The 21,317-nt window shown below is 36.5% G+C and overlaps 1 protein-coding gene across 4 annotated transcripts in view; it reads left to right on the forward strand.

Moving 5' to 3' along the window:
- MED23 (mediator complex subunit 23) overlaps positions 1-21,317 on the forward strand; it is a 40,654-nt gene that overhangs the window by 16,232 nt on the left and 3,105 nt on the right. For all 4 annotated transcript variants that reach the window (XR_003005091.1, XM_024759007.1, XM_024759006.1 and 1 more), the window contains exons 11-26: positions 875-1,075; positions 2,702-2,845; positions 4,463-4,608; positions 5,565-5,810; positions 7,421-7,563; positions 8,685-8,859; positions 9,541-9,704; positions 12,358-12,482; positions 13,533-13,738; positions 13,827-14,007; positions 14,956-15,126; positions 15,566-15,782; positions 17,667-17,903; positions 18,879-19,044; positions 19,604-19,676; positions 20,477-20,691. Coding sequence is in view for 3 of the 4 variants with exons in the window: in XM_024759007.1 (XP_024614775.1) it covers positions 875-1,075; positions 2,702-2,845; positions 4,463-4,608; positions 5,565-5,810; positions 7,421-7,563; positions 8,685-8,859; positions 9,541-9,704; positions 12,358-12,482; positions 13,533-13,738; positions 13,827-14,007; positions 14,956-15,126; positions 15,566-15,782; positions 17,667-17,903; positions 18,879-19,044; positions 19,604-19,676; positions 20,477-20,691 (2,810 nt within the window). In the remaining variant the exon portion in view is untranslated. The remainder of the gene's footprint in view (positions 1-874; positions 1,076-2,701; positions 2,846-4,462; positions 4,609-5,564; positions 5,811-7,420; positions 7,564-8,684; positions 8,860-9,540; positions 9,705-12,357; positions 12,483-13,532; positions 13,739-13,826; positions 14,008-14,955; positions 15,127-15,565; positions 15,783-17,666; positions 17,904-18,878; positions 19,045-19,603; positions 19,677-20,476; positions 20,692-21,317) is intronic.

Consider the following 21,317-nt stretch of genomic DNA (forward strand, 5'->3'; position numbering starts at 1 on the left):
TGGCTATTAAGTCATGTAACATTTTATTAAAAGTATAAAAATGGCTTAAAATATGGCTCAACATATTTCTTTTGGTAAAAGTACATTTTTTAAAATCACTTTAAAAAAGCATAAATCTTTTTGCCTCTAGAAAGGGAAGTTGCATTTTCATTTTTAGTGTTTAAGCTCAATTCTTTTTCTTGTTTTAGATTTTTAAAATAGTCTAATTTAAAATTAAAGCTGCATTATGTTTGGCTTCTAAGAGGGAAGAGCAGAGATTTAACTTTGAGATAGTTTTTTTTTTTTTTTGTAGAGGAAGTTTTCCTTTCAGTATCAGATCAATACCACACGTTGAAAAATAGACATTGAGTAATCTGGAAGCCATTTAGATATACCTCTGTATATAAAGTTAGTGTAAACATGTGGTGATTACTTTTAAATAAATAGATCACACACTGCTTTGTTTGCTCTCCTGTCATAGTATTTAATTCCTGGAAATCCAGGGTTTTCATATTTTGAGCTAGATTGCAAGCTTAATACTGTTATCCCCATTTCATTTGTCTTTTAAATGATCTTTGTTCAAAAAATAAATAACAAAATTTTCTACTGTGTAGTGCCCTTTGTCATATTGGAACACTGATGTCTATAGTGAAAGTCAAAAGTTAATGGGAAGGCTGTTTTGTGTGAGACCTGAAAAATAATTTTTTATGATACTCGTCCTCTATGATAATGTAACATGATGCAGCTTTAACAGACTAAATCTAACCTTAACTTTCTAAGTTCAACTTCATTCCATGCTTCTCAGCCTCTTGTTACGATTAATGCCCATTAACTGGTAACTTCTGAAACTAACCGGGAGGCTTTTGGAATACTGTATTTAATCTCTGCCCTACAGCACAAGCAGCGCTGCCCTGTGCTGGAGGACCAGTTGGTGGATCTGGTGGTTTATGCCATGGAGCGATCGGAGACCGAGGAGAAGTTTGATGATGGGGGAACAAGCCAACTCCTCTGGCAGCATCTCTCGAGTCAGCTCATTTTCTTTGTGCTTTTCCAGTTTGCAAGTTTTCCACATATGGTCCTTTCTCTTCATCAGAAGGTAAGTACCACACCCTTTGTCAGAGCCACTTTACCTGTTGATTAGTATGTTTTAGACTGGTGTGGATGTTACCTAGTGAACGGAAGTTCCGAGCTCTGATTTCTGTTTTGTTCAGTGCCTTTATGGTTTCTTAACTTCTCATTTTCTTGTCACCATAAAAACTGCATTCACTTATTCATTCCACATATTCACAGTGCAAGGACAGGGAGATACAAAATGAAAAGGCACTAGTATAGTACCCTCAAAGAGCTCTTTACTGGTGGGAAGATATAGGTATAAACAATTTGATTATAATATTATAGTTCACAAAATGGAAGCATGTTTCCTTGTGATAGGAATGAGAGAATAGTCCCTATTAAAGACATCAGGAATGGCTTTCTCAAAGGGATCTTGAAACTATTACTTGAAAGGCAAGTAGAAATTTGCCAAGAGGAAAAGATAGGAAAGTGTTTCCATAACAAAAAGATGGTCATTTGGAAAGGGACAAAAGTGTGTGATAGCTGGAAAGAAAAATGTAAAAGGGAAAGTGTTGGTGAGATGAAGAAAGCAGGAAGGTAAGGCCAGACATGGAGAACTTTATATGACCCTGTGTTTGTTCTGAGTTAAATTTACTTTGGGAAGCAAATGAGGAAGGGAATGACATCATCATATACAAGTTGGAAAAATTACTGCTAATGACCACATGTAGGAAGACAGTGATGTAGAGATGGATGGAGCCAAAATCAGAAGCAAAGAAATGAGTAAGGGAGCTGTTGCAGTGGTCTGGGTGAGAGATGCTGAAGACCTAAACCAGGACAGAGAGGAGGAGCCAGAAACCCGGTATGCTGGGAGGTGAATACGACTTGGTGACGATAGGTGACAGGGAGTAACAGGAATCTAGGATCACTCACTGGTGTCTGCTTAGACAGGTGAATGGAAGAGTACAACAGTGAATCCGAAACAGGGAATACGAGTGGAAGAGTAAGTTGTGGAAAGGGTTGGTTTTAGGCATAAGGCTTTGGACACATTGAATGGGAATAAAATAGTGTTGTTGTATCTATAACATCTTGATAGTCTAGATTATTTGGGGGAAATATTTTCATAAGAGTTGTTAAAATCCTTTCAACCACCACTTACCCACCACCCCGATCACCACCACTGGTTTCTGTTATAATCTACAGGAAACCAGGAAAAGTGTGTTGGATAACCAGTCCTTGAGGAGTAAAAACAATAAATTTCATCCTTTTGGTACAATAAAGTACTCCTTGTGTTTTGATGAAATATTTTTCATAATATTCGCAAATTAAACTTGATTCTCATGCATACATTATTGACTTAATCTTGTTTTAAAACATTTAATTTTTGATATGCATAGTTGTTTTGGAGGTCAGGGAGAAAACATATAATATTAAAATAATTTAAAAGGCTTTGCTGGGTGTGCCTTGAGTGGAGAAAAAGTAATTAGTAAATGTAAAAGTTAGATGCTATAAATCACAGCAAGATCCTTTTTGACCCACCTCCTAGAGAAATGGAAATAAAAACAACTAACTTTCTGAGAACAAGGTTTCTCTCTCTTTTTTCTTTAGACTTTACTGTATCTGTTTCTTTAACTGGCTGTGTAGATTTGTATTTAAACATTTTTTACAGTTAGCAGGGCGAGGACTGATTAAAGGCAGAGATCATCTGATGTGGGTTCTCTTGCAATTCATTTCTGGAAGTATTCAGAAAAATGCACTAGCTGATTTTCTCCCTGTCATGAAGCTCTTTGACCTTCTGTACCCAGAAAAAGAAGTAAGTTTTACTAAATAGTTAACAATGTGATTAGAATTATGCCTAATTTATGTTTAAGGATTTTAGTGTGATTTTGTGAAAAGAGCACTGGACTTGAACGCTGGAAACATGGTTCTTTTCCCAGTTTTGTGATTGCTGTGATCATGGGATAGACATTCAGTTTTTCTTGACATTAGTTTACTCCTGTATAAAGTGACGAAATTGAACTAGATTATTTTTGAAGTTTATCTTAAATCACAGTTGAACATCTAGTATGACAAGCTCTTTCTCTACATTCTAAACAGGGTTACAATTTTTAAAAGCATGAAACTGTTTTAATCTATACACATTTGAGTGACCACATAGTATCAGTATCTGTTAATATGGTTTTTTTGGTTGTTTGCCAATTGAGTGTGTCACACTAGTGTTTTATTATATAAGGTATTTGAGTAAAATATGGTATATATTGATGATTGTCATTTTTTAGAAACATTTTATTATGGAAATTTTTAAATGCACAAAAAATGTAGAGTAAGTAGAAAAAGACACTCCTGTCCCATCACCAAGAATATTCTTTTTTTGGCTGCGTTGGCTCTTCATTGCTGTGCGTGGGCTTCTCATTGCAGTGGCTTCTCTTTGCTGCAGAGCGCAGGCTCTAGGTGCACAGGCTTCAGTAGTTGCAGCACACGGGCTTATTTGCTCTACGGCATGTGGGATCTTCCCAGACCAGGGATCGAACCCGTGTCCTCTGCAATGGCAGGTGGATTCTTAACCACTGTGCCACCAGGGAAGTCCAAGAAATATTCTTATTTCATCCTCTTTCCTCATCTTTTTTATTAATGCTGATGATTTTAAAGCAAATTCCAGACATCCGTGTCATTTCACACATCAATAAACAATATGTTTTATGCTACTCATTTAGATCGCATGTCTCTTATATGTTCTTGGAACGCATATATTGTGACTTTTAGAAACTCTGTATTCATATTTATCACACTCAGTAAGATAATGATGTGATTAACTTTTTTCTTAATGATGTTTAATTTTTAAAGAATAAAATTTTTTTTAATAAATTTATTTTTGGCTTCATTGGGTCTTCATTGCTGCACGCGGGCTTTCTCTAGTTGGCGGCGAGTGGGGGCTACTCTTCGTTGCAGTGCGCAGTCTTCTCGTTGCGGTGGCTTCTCTTGCTGTGGAGCACGGGCTCTAGGCGTGCGGGCTTCAGTAGTTGTGGCTTGCGGTCTCTAGAGCGCAGGCTCAGTAGTTGTGGCACATGGGCTTAGTTGCTCTGTGGCTTGTGGGATCTTCCTGGACCAGGGCTCGAACCTGGGTCCCCTGCACTGGCAGGCAGATTCTTAACCACTGTGCCACCAGGGGAGTCCAAGAATAAAAATTTAATGATTATGAATGCTTTGTGGCAGTAGGAAAAGCTTGACTAAGCACCTGTGGATTTCAGTTATTTTCTTGGCAAGTAAAAACAATCTTGTAATAGTTTCAATATCTGATAGCTGTTAGATCTTCTGATTTGTGTTATTGAACAGTTGGAGCTAAATTATGAGATATAGCAGAAATGGATTACTAAAATATATATAATTAGTTAATTCTACTCTTTCTTGTATTTAAATTGTTCTTTTCTAGTTTATCCCAGTTCCTGACATTAACAAACCCCAGTCAACTCATGCCTTTGCAATGACCTGCATTTGGATTCACCTCAATAGAAAAGCCCAAAATGACAACTCCAAGCTACAGATTCCAATACCTCATTCCCTAAAGCTTCACCATGAGTAAGTTGTTTGTAGCTTGACAGTTCATTTTTTTTAATGTAATAAATAGTGGGTTGTAGACCAATATTGGTCTCAGTATTTATGTGAAGTATGGAAATCTTCCCACATCCACTAGAGGTAAGGGTAAATATTTAATGTGTATGTTATAACTAAAGGGAACCTGATCAGTTGCAGCAGAAAGCAACTAGAAGATTAACCAAGCCTGTTTATATGTATGTGGAGATATATATTTTTTTTTAATTTTCAGGTCTAATCTTTGCTTTTACATGTTTTACCTTAGTTAAAATACTTAATTTCCAAAACTGTGTGAAAATGTTTCAAAATTGTTTAAGTACTTGGAATTTGAGCATGATCTGACTGGGATATCTTTCACTCCCTGGGCTGCCAGGATTGATGGAGCTGATCTGGCTGGCATGCTCCCTTACATCATTTCCAAAGCTGCGATTACTCAGAGAAGATGCCCTCTTTTAGATAGGACTGGGCTTCCGTCAAGGGTGTTAGGAATAGCTGAACTTCTGAAAAGGACTGACTGACAGATCTCTTCATAGGAGACTGTAGGGTAGTCAGACTTCACATTTCATTTGGCTTTCATTTTATGAGGTAACCCTTAACCATTTTTCCTTAGTGACATCTGTAATGAAGGTATATTATCGTACTCAAGCAAATAGATAAGTAGGCTAGTTCATGAATCTGTGAGTTATTTCTTCATTATCTGAATCTCAGTGCAGTATATATAGTACATACTTAACAACCATTCAGTGTTCACTTATAATTACATTCTTTCTGAAATGCTTCTCAGTCTTTTATATGTGTTAACACTGTGTTTTGGGCAGAAACTATAATACCTATAGGAATAAATATATAGTTGCATGAAATTAAGCTTTTTTAGAAATGCAAATTACCTTTCTAGAAATTATTTGCATTTTTTTTCTGTTGAATGGAACTTGAAATTTTAGGTTCCTACAGCAGAGTCTTAGAAATAAAAGTTTACAGATGAATGACTATAAGATCGCCCTGCTGTGTAATGCATACTCTACAAATTCAGAATGTTTTACATTACCCATGGGAGCTCTGGTAGAAACTATTTATGGAAATGGAATTATGAGGATACCTCTTCCTGGAACGAGCTGTTTGGCTTCAGGATCTATTACTCCCTTACCAATGAACCTCCTGGATTCACTGACAGTTCATGCCAAGATGAGGTATGTTCTTTTTTATTTATTTCGTCCTATGCCAGGGAATTGATGTCAGTGCAGCAAAGACTTGATTTCATGATTATGTGTGTATATTTTATGGCCAGGTATATTTTTAAAAACCTTTAGGTTTATTTTATTACAGAAATGGTATTGTTTATTATAGGAATTCTAGAATATACAAATAAACCCAAAGAAAATGAAAATAATTGCTATAATCCCTCCATAAGAAATAAGCATTGTAAAATTATATTTATATATATGTATTGAGTCTTTTTTCTATGTTTAAATATATGAATTTATGGGGGTATTTTTGTTTTTTCAAAATGTGTTCTTAACTACAGTACTATTTTATAACCACCTTTTTCTCATATAATCTATTACACACCTGTTTTTTGGTGTTTTTTTTTTTTAATTAAACATGTTTTTAGATCTAGTGCTCTTCAGGAACATCTGTTTTAATTGCTACAAAGAAGTCTTTTGTGTGTCTATGTGTGATTCTTTAGTCAGTTCCACGTAGTTGGATACTGAGATTGCAGTGTCTCAGTGTTATAAAGATGGCTATGAAGATTATCTTTCTGGCTATCTTTGCACTTTCTGGCTGTCTTTGCACCTATCCATAATGCATTTTTATTAAATAATTTGCTGGAAGTAGAATTGCTGAGTCCAGGGATGCAAAAACTGTAATATCTTTCCTATGTTGACTATACATAAGAGTGCTTTTAGAATTGACATATACGGTTTCTAAAAGACAGAAAGGGCTGTGTTGGGTGTGATTCTAGAACCTCAAGTGCCCATAGGAGCCAAGCTGATAATGTAAGTGAGTGATGCCTGCCCGGGGCTGCATGAAGGCGAGTCAGGTTATAGTGTGCACGGAAGCCTGTGTGTATAGAGGGGTTGAGGCTGACTGGAGCGGAGGGGCTCAACTTAACGGTGCTGCCACTTGTGCTAATTTCTGCAGTGTAAGGATGAACATTAGTGTATCTAGTTCTTGGTTTTTTTGGAAAGGGCTTTTATTTCTAGACTCTCAACCATTAAGTGTTGGCTCAAACTTCAAACACTGCCTAGGTCAAAGAGAATGTATGTGTGGACCTCCAGGTGGGGGGTCATTGGTTCTAGAAAAAACATGCTCTTTTTCAAATGGTTAACATTGTGCTAGAATTATACAAGCGCTTTACTGGCATATGTGATGAAATTGAGGAAAGTCCCTTTAGTACCTAACATTTGGGTCTTACCAGTGATTTGTTAAGTAATTCTGTAACAAAAGTTAATTTCTTAAATGGTTTTAGTTACATATTTGAAAAAGAAACAGCCTAAAACCATTCAAGCATGTACCCAAGTTTTGAGTTGGGTACATGAGTTATACCCAAATTTTGCTTTTCCGTGAGCAGAGATCCTGAGGCACGTTGAAAGCAGCGTGGAAACCAGAATCAGTCTCAGGTTGTACAGTGCATCACTACCATGTGTTCTGTACAACCTAAATGATTAAAACAGAGCTGATTCATTTTATATGTTTAAGTTCAGATTTATACCAAGTTCTCTATAAGTAGAATAATTCCTGTGTTTATGTCAAAAATAATGAATGTTCACTTTTATTTTAATATGTTGTTTCTCCTCAGCCTTATCCACAGCATTGCTACCAGAGTGATAAAACTTGCTCATGCAAAGTCCAGTGTGGCCTTGGCTCCAGCCCTAGTGGAAACGTACAGCCGTTTATTGGTCTATATGGAAATAGAGTCTTTGGGCATCAAAGGATTTATCAGTAAGACAGGACTTTCTGGTGTTTTTAACCATTAACGCTTCCATTCATTCAACGTATACTTCTCTAGTTGCTAGGGATATAGCAGTGTACAGAAATCACTGCCATCGTAGAGATTACCTGCTAAATGAGGAAGACAGACAAAAAATGTAAATAATCGAAATATGGAATATGTCAGGTGATAAACCTTACAGAGAAAAATAAAACAAAAAAGAGGGATAGACCCTCACAGAGGGTCAAGGGAGTGGGATGCATGTTTTAAAGTAAAGTTATGGTTAAGAAAGGGGGGCATGTAATTGTGCTAGGTGCTTGGGATGCAGTGAGCAGGACAGACATGATGCCTGTACTCATATAAAAACCAGCAGTCCCATTTGCCTCTCTTTCTGGTTTGCCCGGGGCAGCAATAGGCAGGGGGTGTTCCTGCATTGCAGAAGACATTGTACGATGTCTGTTGGTTGTTATGCAGTTCTAAATAATAGATATTTTCTAATATGGAAGTGTTTTTCTGATTTGAGGTAATTTTAACTTTTTATTAATACAGTATCATTTTAACCATGGTTACTCTTTTTTCCAGATAATTGAAAGTCACATTACACTTTGTTAGCAGGGAGGAGGGGGTGTGATGCAATTTGTGTATTAGAAAGTGATCCTCAAGCTTCAAAAGGTTGGGAACAGTAACGTTATGAAAGTAATTTAAAAGATAACTAAATAAAAATAAAGAAGTGAGGAAGGTTAGAGTAATTTTTTTCCATATCCTCGCTCTTATTTTACCTTTCCAGATGAACTTGAGTATCATTTGTCAAATTCCAGGAAAAAAAAAAGCAAAGTTGGTATTGTTGGGTTGGCCAGAAGGGTCATTTTGTAACAGAAAAACTCGAACGAACTTTTTGGCCAACCCAAAAATAAGGATCTGGATTTTCTTCCTTAACATTAAAGTACAAATTATGGAGAAAATTTGGAAAATATATGAGTATCTATGTGTGCATGTGTATCTGTATGTTTGTATGTGTGTGTGTTCATGATCAGAATCTTTGCATGGATTTTATTCAGTGTGACTTTTCTTCAGGTATCTTTTAATACATAGCTCTTACTGATTGGTGCCTTAAACTGTCTTGTTCCTCAAGGTCAGCTTTTGCCAACTGTTTTCAAGTCTCATGCCTGGGGGATCTTGCACACGCTTCTTGAGATGTTCAGCTACCGGATGCACCACATTCAGCCTCATTACAGAGTTCAGCTCCTGAGTCATCTTCATACTTTGGCTGCAGTTGCACAAACAAACCAGAACCAGCTCCATCTCTGGTGAGCTCATTGGAGACTGTCTTTCCTTGGATTTATTAGAAACTTTGTTGGAGATGGGGAACTTAATCCATTACCTTACAGTATTTTTATTCACTGTCATAAAACCCCAGGGCTTCTGGAGTGTTTTATTTCCAGTATAGAAGAAGTAGAGTCCAGCTTTTTAAATAGAAACCTAGTAAGATAGTTGAATTATTGCCTAGGGATCTTTGGACTGAGAACAAGTACTTCCAAGACCTTTGACATTGTATTCTAACTTAGCCCTTTAGAATACTGGATTCAACTATACTTCAGATTATGGTTAAAGTATCACGTCATTTTGATTTTCTCTAAGTGAAAATACATTTCAAATTTTAAAAGCTGTGCTTTTTCAAATGCTGTGCATCCAGGTGAAATTTTTTAGTCCTGCGGGCTACAAGCTATCTTTTTCAAATGTGTAAAAATGTCAGTTGGTTTTTGCTGTAAAATTTGGCACCTCGGGCTTTTAAAACAAATTAAGGAAAGCTCATTCCCACACAAAAGACGAGTTCATTTGTCTGTTTGTTTTTAACCAAAGAAGGGAAATTTATAGTTTGCAAGTTTTCCCGTTGTGATTAACCTAGAATTAGATTTAATTCTATAGTTCTGAGATTTTTATCTGCAGCTTAATCTTTTAATGATTGTTTTTGTTCTCCCACTTTTCAGTGTTGAGAGCACTGCACTCAGGCTTATAACAGCATTAGGTAGCTCGGAGGTACAGCCACAGTTTACACGCTTCCTTAGCGATCCCAAAACGGTGCTTTCAGCGGAATCTGAAGAACTGAACCGCGCCTTGATATTGACCTTAGCTAGAGCAACTCACGTAACAGGTACAGTGAATATGCAGCCACTACCAACAGACACCGATGAGTCAGAGTGTGCTGTGTCCCTCCTGACTACTAAGGGGCAGGGGGGAGGGTAACCTACTGAAAAGATTCTTCTCACTTGTTTCCAAAAAACCGGTTGTTGTTTTGATATCTTCACCATTTCAGTAATTAATGTAAATTCTTCTCTGTGTAGTACCATTTTAACTAGGTTGAACATCAGTTTTTGGTCATCTAACATCATTTGAAAGTCCTGAGCTTTTTGGTCTCTTTTTGGTCTCTTTTTGGTTCCTGAGCTTTTTGGTCTCAGAACCACTTTATACTCTTAAAAAATAATAATAATAATTGAAATTCCCAAAGATTTTCTGTGATATGGATTACATATATGATATTTACTTTGTCAGATATTAAAGTAGGAGTTTTTTAACTATTTGATTTATTTTAAAATAACAGTAATAAACCTATTGCATGTTAACATACATGATGTAATTTTTATGAAAAATAAACCCTGTCGTCTCCAAAACAAAACTTTAGTGAGAAGTACCATTGTTTTACATGTTTTGCATCTTCCTTTTTTTTTTTTGTAGAGCTGCTTTTATTTATTTGTTTGTTTGTTTATTTTTGGCTGCATTGGGTCTTTGTTGCTGTGCGCGGGCTTTCTCTAGTTGTGGTGAGCAGGGGCTACTCTTCGTTGCAGTGCGCGGCCCTCATTGTGGTGGCCTCCCGTTGCGGAGCAGACTCCAGGCGCACCGGGCTTCAGTAGTAGTGGCATGTGGGCTCAGTAGTTGTGGCTCGTGGGTTCTAGAGCACAGGCTCAGTAGTTGTGGCACACGGGCTTAGTTGCTCTCTGGCATGTGGGATCCTTCCAGACCAGGCCTCAAACCCGTGTCCCCTGCGTTGGCAGGCAGATGCTTAACCAGTGTGCCACCAGGGAAGCCCTTTGCATCTTTCTTTAATGTCTGATGTAAAGGAACATTGCTGGATTCTCTTATTTGCTTCTACATCTCATCTATTGCAAGTGTTATTTTAGTAGAAGTAAGTAAAAAGGAAAAGGCCTCACACAGGTAGGAGGTGGAAAGGGGAAGAGCATTTTAATAGCATTTTCAGCGAATTATGTATATTGTTTGATGTCACACAAAATTGAAAAATTGATAGTTTCTTAAACGGAGTACAAAGTCCTATCAGTGAACTCTTTGTACTCTGTTACCTTATAACCCACTGGTCTATCTTGTACATTTAATGGATTTTGTGTTCATGCATATTTTGTAAATTCATGAATTGTTTTTTTAGAAAACATTGGTTTACTGAGTTCTGTAGATAGAGCTTGTAAATGTTGACACATTTCATTATGTAGTATAAGAAAATTACATTTTTTAATCTCACTACAGATTTCATTAGAAAAATTCTTTAAGTTTTGGAAAACTATTAGGCTTGTGGTAGTGTATATAAGTTTTCCAAAATTCTAATTTTCACTTGAAAGGTCAAATTTTATCATTGGTAAAAGATGCAGTCATTTGTTCTTCTTGAAGTGACAGACTCCCTTTGTTAATTTTCAAGAAGATGTCTGCCTAACGCCCAAATCCAGAAAACTATATGTTCTTTCAAGTAAAATTGGAATTCCATTGAAAAAAAGAACTAATTTGACCCAGTACTCAATCGCACAAGTATTTTTCCTCAAGACACCCATCATACTTTGGTGTGTAGGTGGAACACCTTATGTGTACTTCCATTTTATCACACAGAATATTACAAATAGATGTACTTAAGGGCTGAGATACAATCTTTTTTACTACTTTATCAAGGATATTCTTGGTATAAAGCAGAAACTAACACACCATTGTAAAGCAATTATACCCCAATAAAGATGTTTAAAAAAAAATAAAAAAATAAAAAAAAAAATCCCAAAAAAAAAAAAAAAGGATATTCTTAAGTGAAATGGCACTTTTTTTTTTTCCCTCCTAAGAGTGTTTTGTGGTGAAGATTACAGTGGCTGTTAGTATTGTTTGGTGCCACTGTTTGATTTGTTCTGAGGGCCAGCAGTGTTACCCACCATTGCTTTTGTGCCATCAGTGCACATTTCAACACAGTAAAATGGCCAATGATATCTTAGTAGTAGTATTATTTCAATAGCATTGACCTCATCGAATCCTTGAAAGGATATTGGGGACCCACAGAGTCTACAGACCACACTTTGAGAATGGCTATTTCAAAGAAACAGTTATTGAATTTAGCAACCTCAAATACCTTTGTGTAAACTTTCTTATTTTACATAAATAAACCTCTTTGGTTTAGAGAGTTATAGTCTATAGCTGTTTCAACCACCAGAAAAGATATGTGGTACTTTATTAATTCTATTTCCTTGGCTCAGTAAAGTGCTAATACCTCATTGTCAGAGTGAACTAAATGAGCAGTCGTGATGGGCCTGTACCAATCTTTTATCATTGGTGCTCCGTAATTTAAAAAAAAAAAGATACCAAATGTCTTTTGTCTTCTTTTCACTAGTTACGTTCACATTTACCGATGTGATTACTAGTTAAGTAGTGAATGCACTGCAGTGAAATTCTCTGAGTGTACATACTTGTGACTTTTCTGTGAAATCATTTATGAATTGTGGCCATGATCTTTTATATCTGGGTTACATCTGTTTGCTTGTGTTTAGATTTTTTTACAGGCTCTGATTCAATTCAGGGAACTTGGTGTAAAGACATCCTTCAGACCATCATGAGTTTTACTCCTCATAATTGGGCTTCACACACTCTTAGTTGTTTTCCAGGCCCACTGCAGGTAATTTCATCTTGAATTATATATTGAATATACAGTATATGAAATCATTCTTCCCATTTACTGTGTTATTCTAGAGAGTTTTGATGATACCCAGAGAAAATTAGCTTTTATTTCTTTTTTTTGTAAATCCTTGCTATTACTTCCAAAATCTCTTGAGTTTTTCCTTGTCTTATTATAGGACTGGATATGTTTCTAAAAATTTAATTGTTATGGCTTCATCTTACTAGTGAACAGTTTTAGAATCTTGTGAGATTTAACACATTAACTGAAAAATTCTTTCTCATAGAACAGCAATGGGGAGAAATGCAGTGTAATGGAGCTTCACGGAATACACATCATGTACATTTGACTGATTTTTTAAAATCACACAAAGAGAAAAACTATAAACTTGGCTTTTGTAATATGGAGAAAGGAAAACCTCATCTGTCTTCCACTTTGCAGAGAAAATTTTAGGCATAATGAACATCTGTTTTCTGTAACTTCTAATAGGGCTGGAACAGTGGGTCTTTTCAAACTTATCAGAATCACCTGGAGGGCTTGTTTAGCTAAAGATTGCTGGACCCCAGCTGCGGAGCTTCTGATTCAGTAGGTCTGGGATAAGGCCTGAGAATTTGCGTTTCTTACAGGTCCCAGGTAACACTGATACGGATGGTCTGGGGACCATACTCTGAGAATCACTCGGCTAGTGTAATGATTTTCCTTATAAATATACTAAAATATGTAACCAAAGAGTACTTACATTTCTTTTTCTTTTCCATTTTTTTTTTTTCCAAAGATGAGCAGAAGTATCAACAGATGATTGAAGAAAGTTTGAAATTCAGGCTTGCTTGGAATTTCTGTTTAGAAAATCTAGGAAAGAAATCTTAACAGATAATCCAGTCAAGCCTCTGTATTTTCCCAGTATAGAAATTCAGGCCATGATTACTGAGCTGCTTGAGGTCACCTGGAATTTATTAGTGTTAGAGTCAAGGCTGGAGCTGGTTTCTTGACTCTGTAGCCATAGCCCTTTTTACTACAACCATTGAAATAAACTTCTGTTCTTCCTTGTAGGCATTCTTTAAACAAAATAATGTACCTCAGGAAAGCCGTTTTAATCTGAAAAAAAACGTGGAGGAGGAGTATAGGAAGTGGAAGTCAATGACGAATGAAAATGACATCATTACCCACTTTTCTGCACAGCGCTCTCCTCCTCTCTTCCTTTGTCTTCTCTGGAAAATGCTCCTGGAAACAGATCATATTAATCAGATTGGCTATAGGTAAGCCAGAAACCTAGATCTGCATTCCATTTGGCAATCCATTATACCCTACAGCAATGCAATTTATTTTTTACTCTCTGCTTTCCAGAGTGTTAGAGAGAATTGGAGCTAGGGCCTTGGTAGTCCATGTGAGAACATTTGCAGATTTCCTGGTATATGAGTTCTCTACATCAGCTGGGGGTCAGCAACTCAACAAATGCATTGAAATTCTTAATGACATGGTATGGAAGTACAACATTGTTACATTGGACAGATTAATTCTCTGCCTGGTAAGAATACATTTACTTAAGAACAGATTTCTAAGCAGTCCCATTCTCTTTTGGATCGATGTGTATGGCTAATGGATCTTGTGCTGATCTGTTCTGTGTTGTTTCTAAGGATTTAATAAATTTATACTATAGAACAAGTATTGCTATCAATTTCCTAAGGAACTAGAGATTCCCCAGTTTCTTCATTCATTCAGTAAGCATGTACTGAATATCTACTGTGTTGTATGCACAGAAGGTATAGAAGTAAATAAGACAGATGTGGTCCTGGCCTTGTAATGCCCTGAGTTGATTCTCAAAGGCTCCTACTAGAGGCAGGAAGTAGTAAAAAGTCACTGAATCTTTTTTCAGTACTTATAACCATTTCTGTACACTTTGGTAGCCATAGTCATAACTGAGTGTTTCTTATAGCCACCCAGTATTCCCCAAGCAGTTTTTTCTCCTGATTTTGATGTCTATTTCAGGCCAAATTTTAAGAAAAATCACTGAACCAGGCTGGACAATGCTACATTTTTTTTAATACTATAGTGATGATATTTAGGGAGCTTAAGTGGTTAACATTTACCTCTTAGTTGTAGAGCATAGGTATAAAGATGGTTATAGTCTAGTAAGGGAAATAAGGTAAGTCTATAAATCAGTAAAATAAAAGGATAAGTTAGAGGTGTAGGGAAAATATTGCCAGGCAACAAAGAGATTACATCTACCTAGGTGGTGGATCTTAAAAGGTAGGTTAAATTTCAAAAAATAAAGATGGACATTCTAGGTGAGAGCCAAAAATAGGCAAGAAAGGGTCAGATGTTGGAGGAATGCTGAACAGTTGTTTTGGGGTAGACTAGACATATAATGAAATTCTAATAATCGTGAGTTTTACTGTTTTCAAATTTAGACTCTAGAGCCATGCTTTTGCACAGGTTGGGCATTTTCATTTAATTTTTCTGTTCTTCTCCAAAGGCCATGCGTAGTCATGAAGGGAATGAAGCCCAGGTTTGTTATTTCATAATTCAGTTGCTGTTGCTCAAACCAAATGATTTTAGAAATCGAGTAAGTGACTTTGTGAAGGAAAATTCCCCAGAGCACTGGCTGCAGAATGACTGGCACACCAAGCACATGAATTATCACAAGGTACTAATTAAAAGTAGTGCTTCAGTTCATCTCTTTTAAGGCCAAACTTTAGGTATTTGGCTAATTGACTTGTCTGTTTTCTCTGCAGCTCTGCTCTTTTCTCTCTGGTCTGTATAGAAGTGAATTAGCTCCCTAAACTTTCTCAAGGTTCTAGAGTATCTCTAATGTTAAGAATAAATTGAAACTACAGTTTTAGGAGACATGGGTACTTACAATACAAAATGAAAAGAGTTATTACCAATCCTTTCATATGTAAATCTCTTTTGGTATATCTTTGGGATAATAGAGATTTTGGGTGAGTAAAGGACTCTAGATTTCATTGCATTGCAGGAACAAACACAGTTTCATACTCTTCGAAAAATGACAGGTTTATTTAGCTCCTTTTTTAAGAAAATTACAAAAGATCCCATAAACATTTACCATTTCCTCACTTCCACAGAAATACCCGGAGAAGCTCTATTTTGAGGGCCTGGCAGAGCAGGTCGATCCTCCGGTGCCGATCCAGTCTCCGTATCTACCCATCTATTTTGGAAATGTGTGTCTCCGTTTCCTTCCAGTATTTGATATAGTAATCCACAGATTTTTAGAGTTGCTCCCAGTATCCAAGTCATTGGAGACTCTACTAGATCACCTGGGAGGCTTATATAAATTTCATGGTGAGCTTTTTCAAATTTTAATTCCATCTAATAGCTCTGTAGACAAAACTAAGCTGGGCATGACCATTTGGGTAATAGTAGTTCTAAAGGTTTTATTTTAATAATTTTTAATAAAAATGTTTTTGAGGGGCAGTGCTATGTGATGATGCCATGAAGTATAAAATAGAAAACATAAAAATATCAATAGTTAAATCATAGCCAAAAAAAAAGTAATATACTAGAGATCCCTTATTTTATATATTGTGTGATTAATTACCAAATCAGTATAGGAGGGAAGTATGAGTTCAGAACAGACTAATGTTACTATGAGCTAAACAGATCTTGGCAGGCTTCTTGGATGGATAGTGTTTGAACTATGATGTATGTGATTTGTATAAAGAGAAAGGAGAAGAGAGCATGATAAGCAGAAAGAATCCTTTGGAAAAATCATGGAGGTGTTAAAAAAACAAGGCATTTTGAAAACAATGGGCTAAATTGTACCTGGTGGTAGATCACCATAAATGCCAGGCTGAGAAGTTGGGATTTTATAACCTGCAGATATTCAAGAGTTAACTAGAAGTTACTGAGTAAAGTCATGGTATGGAAAGCATTCTTTTAGGAAGGTGAGTCCAGTTCTAGCCACAGCATGTCTTGGAAGGAGGAAGCCATTTCAAAGACTTACGTCAAGACGTTCGGGTGTATGATTAGCACCTAAACAAGTATGGTGGCATTGAAAATGAGAAAGAAGGGTCAGATAGCCAAGGAAGTAGGAATTGGGCTTGATTGACCAGTTATGGGGAAAATATCAAAAGAAAGAAATCGGGGACAACTCTAAAGTTTTGAGCCTGGTAACTGGAGCTTGGTGAGGTCAGTGACAGAGCACAGAAGTCCTGGAGCAGCCACTGTGGGGACAGGGCGTATTTATCTGGGGGCAGTTTTGCTTAGTCCTTGATCTGAGATGTCTCCCTTCAAAGCAGAAGTCTGAATTGCGTTTTAGCACTGCAGAGTAGGTATGAAGTTCAAGGGAGCATTCCTTTAAAAATGCTTTTCTTGGGGCTTCCCTGGTGGTGCAGTGGTTGAGAGTCTGCCTGCCGATGCAGGGGACACGGGTTCGTGCCCCGGTCTGGGAAGATCCCACATGCCGCGGAGTGGCTGGGCCCGTGAGCCACGGCCGCTGAGCCTGTGCGTCCGGAGCCTGTGCTCCACAACGGGAGAGGCCACAAGAGTGAGAGGCCCGCCTACCACCAAAAAAAAAAAAAAAAAAAAATGCTTTTCTTCTGTACTGGGTAATGTATGCACATGATGCAGTGGAAAGTAGTTAGTCCCATCCCTGTCCTCCAGCTAGGCAGTTTCTTTCCCTGTTGGCAATCACTATTACCGGTTTCTTGTGTATCCTACCTTAAATACTCTGGCGTTGGTAGTTTATTTTTTTTCACACATATTATGTAATATACACATTGTTCTGCACCTTATTTTTTTTAACCTTTATAATGTATTAGGGTTGATTATTTTGTATCAGTACGTACAAAGCTGCTTCATAGATGCCATCATTGACCTAACCAGTCCCCTGTTTTTCACCATTTACACTGTTCTAATCTTTTGCTAGTATAAACAGGGCTGCAGCAACATTGCTTATACATTAGTCATTTTTGCAGGATAAATTTCCAGGACTGGAATTGCTGTGTCAGAATGTGATGAATATCCTTCAGTAGAAGCTGTGTATATTGTTAGAAGCCTTCTGCGTTGTCCTAGAATAAAAATATTCATTGTATGCAATTGCCCAACATGTGAAATAGTTTTATAACCTTCTGAGCTGTTTCTTGGTAATCTTGAAAATGAGGATTAATTTTTTCACAGTTGTCAGTAACCAGGTAACATTGTAATGATCTGTTTTCTATTTGGCAGATCGTCCAGTGACCTATTTGTATAACACTCTGCACTATTATGAAATGCACCTGAGAAATCGCGAAAGTCTCAAACGGAAACTTGTCCATGCAATCATTGGGTCACTCAAGGATAATCGACCACAGGGCTGGTGTCTAAGTGACACTTACCTGAAATGCGCTATGAATGCACGAGAAGACAATCCCTGGGTCCCAGATGACTCCTACTATTGCAAATTGATTGGCAGACTAGTAGATAATATCCTTTTTACTGTGATTTTTCCAGACTCTTCAGAAATAACTATATGTTGATTTGTGTGAACATATATTGTCTTTAAATATTCCAAGATTTTGATATATTCTAAGATTTCAATTTTTTAAGATCATTTTATTTGAAATGTTTTGAAGGTTTTGAAATCTTAAATTAGCAGCATTGTGCCAGATAGGCAGAAATTTACTCCATTAAAATTTATATTTCAAAAAAGACCTTGAGAAGAGATCTGTTTTCAAGAAAAAAAATCCTATTCCTAAATAAATGTACTATGTGTTATAGAACATACATCTTGTTTGCCACTGGAGAACATAGAATTTGGTTGCTTTAAATAAATCCCTGAATGTTTTTTAAAACATTAATAGATAACAATAAAACCTTATTTTTTTTTTTTAGTGAAAGAGATTCTATATTGGTATTTTTATTTCTTCACGTTTATGTTGTTTTAAATTATTAGCACACTGTGCTTAATATGTCTATACCTCATGCCACTATTTACTAGATAGAGCAATTTTACATAAATGGGCATGATTTCTTTTCGTATGCAAGGAATTATTTCCTGAAGTAAAAGAATTACTCATGAGAAAGTAATGTTCTTGTTAACTTTCCTATAACTATTAAAAGAAAATAGGTTGATAAAGCCTACAGATACCTTGGTTGCATCTATAGCTATCATGTCACAATTACAAGAGCCCACTTATATGAGACCAATTGTTTATACCTGTGGTTGACCACATGGTTGCTATCAGTACACTTCGGTCATGTCAAATTTATTTGTATTTGGTTTGTATTGTTTGCCTCTCAAGCTCTCCAATAAATCACTTCTTGAGACCTCATAATCAGATGAATTGGTAATCGAATGAGATGTTTACATGTGAAACATTTGAAAACTGTAAAGCATTATACAAATGTGAGCCTTTAATCTCAAAATAATCAAATAGTTATTGCTTTAATCATCTGCACCAATGGCTGGCAAATCTCCTGGTCCATTCCCAAACTGTGACTGGAGATTCAATGAGTTTCCCAACCCCGCTGCCCACGCACTGCATGTTACTTGTGTGGAGCTCATGGCCTTGGCTGTTTCAGGCCAAGATGTTGGAAATGCTCTTCTAAATGTTGTCCTGAAAAGGTGTGTATCCTGTTTCCTGCAATAAGATTCATTGTTTATTTGTAGAGAATGATATTTTATTTGGAGCTGTTTGACAAACCTGTTGTCCCAAGGCCAATGCACGTTGAATAGTGACTGTCTTTTGGATCCAGATCTTGTCTTTGTAATATAGATGAAATGGAATGAGCCCTGAACAGGGTCAGAAGACCTGGGTTTGTTCCCACTTCTACTCTTTATTAGCTGTTTGACGTTTAATTTAGGAATAATGTTAACTTCTCACTAAAGATAGTCTTTCAAGATTCCCTTCTTAAAGACCAATGTAAAGTAGGGGATAATGATTGGAGAAGAAGTATACATAAGTGAAATAGTCTTTTAGCTTAGCAGCCATTGTTAAAGGAGACGAGCAAAAAAAGAAGAAAAACCTTATTTAGATTTTGTTTATATTTTTACTCGCTAAACATCCATTGTAGTTTTATTGAAATAGGTCAGTTGTCACCCCCCAAATGATATATGTTCTCAAAATAAGATCCATTGTCACTTTTATAATTTCACTCTTTTATTCTTTTTCCCCCACTAATAGTCAGCCTTTAGTGCCAAGAGAGAACATTACAGCATGGATGAATGCAATTGGATTGATCATCACTGCCCTACCAGTGAGTTAATCATTGTGATTTGTATAAGCTCGTCATGCAGTTAATGAAATGTTTCATATTTTTTAAGCTTTCACGTTGTTATTGCTTCAGAAATCTACAGTGACTATTTTGTTTGCATTTTGCATCAAATCTAAATAAATCTACCTGACTTATGGGTCCCTGCATCTCTGGTCCCACCTTACCTATCCAGCCTTAGTTTTCCCATTAAAATCTGATCTACTTTCAACCCCCATAATGTGTTATGTATCTAGAGCCTTTGCTCCTGCAATAATGCTTGTTGAGACATGTTTCAGGTACTTCTGCCATGTAAGGGAATATATCAGAACCTTATTCCTTCCGTCACCTTCTCTAAAGCTTACTCATTCTCTGCTGGCTTAGGGCTTGCTTCTTCAGTGAAGTCTTCCATGAGTTCTCCGCCCATGTGAAGTCTCCCTTCTGTGACCGCCACACGTGTCTAGTCAGCACCACACAGTTGTCTAACATCTTTGAATGTCAGTAATATTGTCTAAACCTGAGCTTTCCACACTTGTTTTTTATGCACCTTTATGAATCACTTTTTCCTTACACTCCCTCCAAAATATATATATACACACACACATAGTTATGAACTATAAATGTGTACCAGTGTTATCTGTATAATAAACTAGGCAAAGTCAATTTACCATGTAGTAAATATCAGATACTAAATGAACTGGACATGAGAAAGTGCTATTATTTTAAGCTTTGGAGTAGAATACTGGATATGGGGTGGAATACTGGATAAATGCTATTTTTCACGAGGCTTTCTCCTGGTTTTAAAGGAGCCGTATTGGATCGTCCTTCATGATCGAATTGTGAGTGTTATCAGCAGTCCCAGCCTGACGTCTGAGACAGAGTGGGTCGGCTATCCTTTCCGCCTCTTTGATTTCACTGCTTGTCATCAGTCCTACTCTGAGATGAGCTGCAGCTACACGTTAGCTCTGGCACATGCGGTGTGGCACCATTCTAGCATCGGGCAACTTTCTCTCATTCCCAAGTAGGTATTATGATTTCTTAAAGACATTTGATTTATCATTTTGTTTTTGTTTTATAATCTCATTTATGCATGAGGTATATATCTCATTCAACAGAACAACTTAGAAGTAGAAGTCTTAAGTAGATTCTAGGTATCAGGAAGCCTCCTTTATTTCAGAATTGTTTGAATGAAATTAATTTGTATATACAAGTAACAATCTGGTATCTTGTTTTCCATTACCATTTTGGGAGGCTTAGTCAAATGCATTCTTTTTCCAGAATATATCCCAAAAGTTGGCTTTTGAACTACATAACTAATATTAGGCTATCTGCTGATTTTTTTTTGACTGTATAATTGGTATTAATTAGATTCACATTTCTTGAGAATGGCCTTTATATTAGGTTGGTTATTCTCTTTTTATTTCAAATAATTCACATTCTGTCATTCAGTAATTTTACTATTAGGAATGACTTCTAAATCTGAAGTAATTTATTTCAATAATCAAATGAAAATAAGAGCCAGTGAGAGATGTGAGATTAATTTAAAATGTTACCAAAATTAAAGGAAACGTTTTTAAGAAGATTACAAATTTTGCAAATACTCGGGTAGGCTGTATTAACAAAGTTCAAACAATTTAACTGATTTCA

This window comes from Neophocaena asiaeorientalis, unplaced genomic scaffold, assembly GCF_003031525.2.
Source record: "Neophocaena asiaeorientalis asiaeorientalis breed wild unplaced genomic scaffold, Neophocaena_asiaeorientalis_V1.1 scaffold5, whole genome shotgun sequence".
Taxonomy (NCBI): domain Eukaryota; kingdom Metazoa; phylum Chordata; class Mammalia; order Artiodactyla; family Phocoenidae; genus Neophocaena; species Neophocaena asiaeorientalis.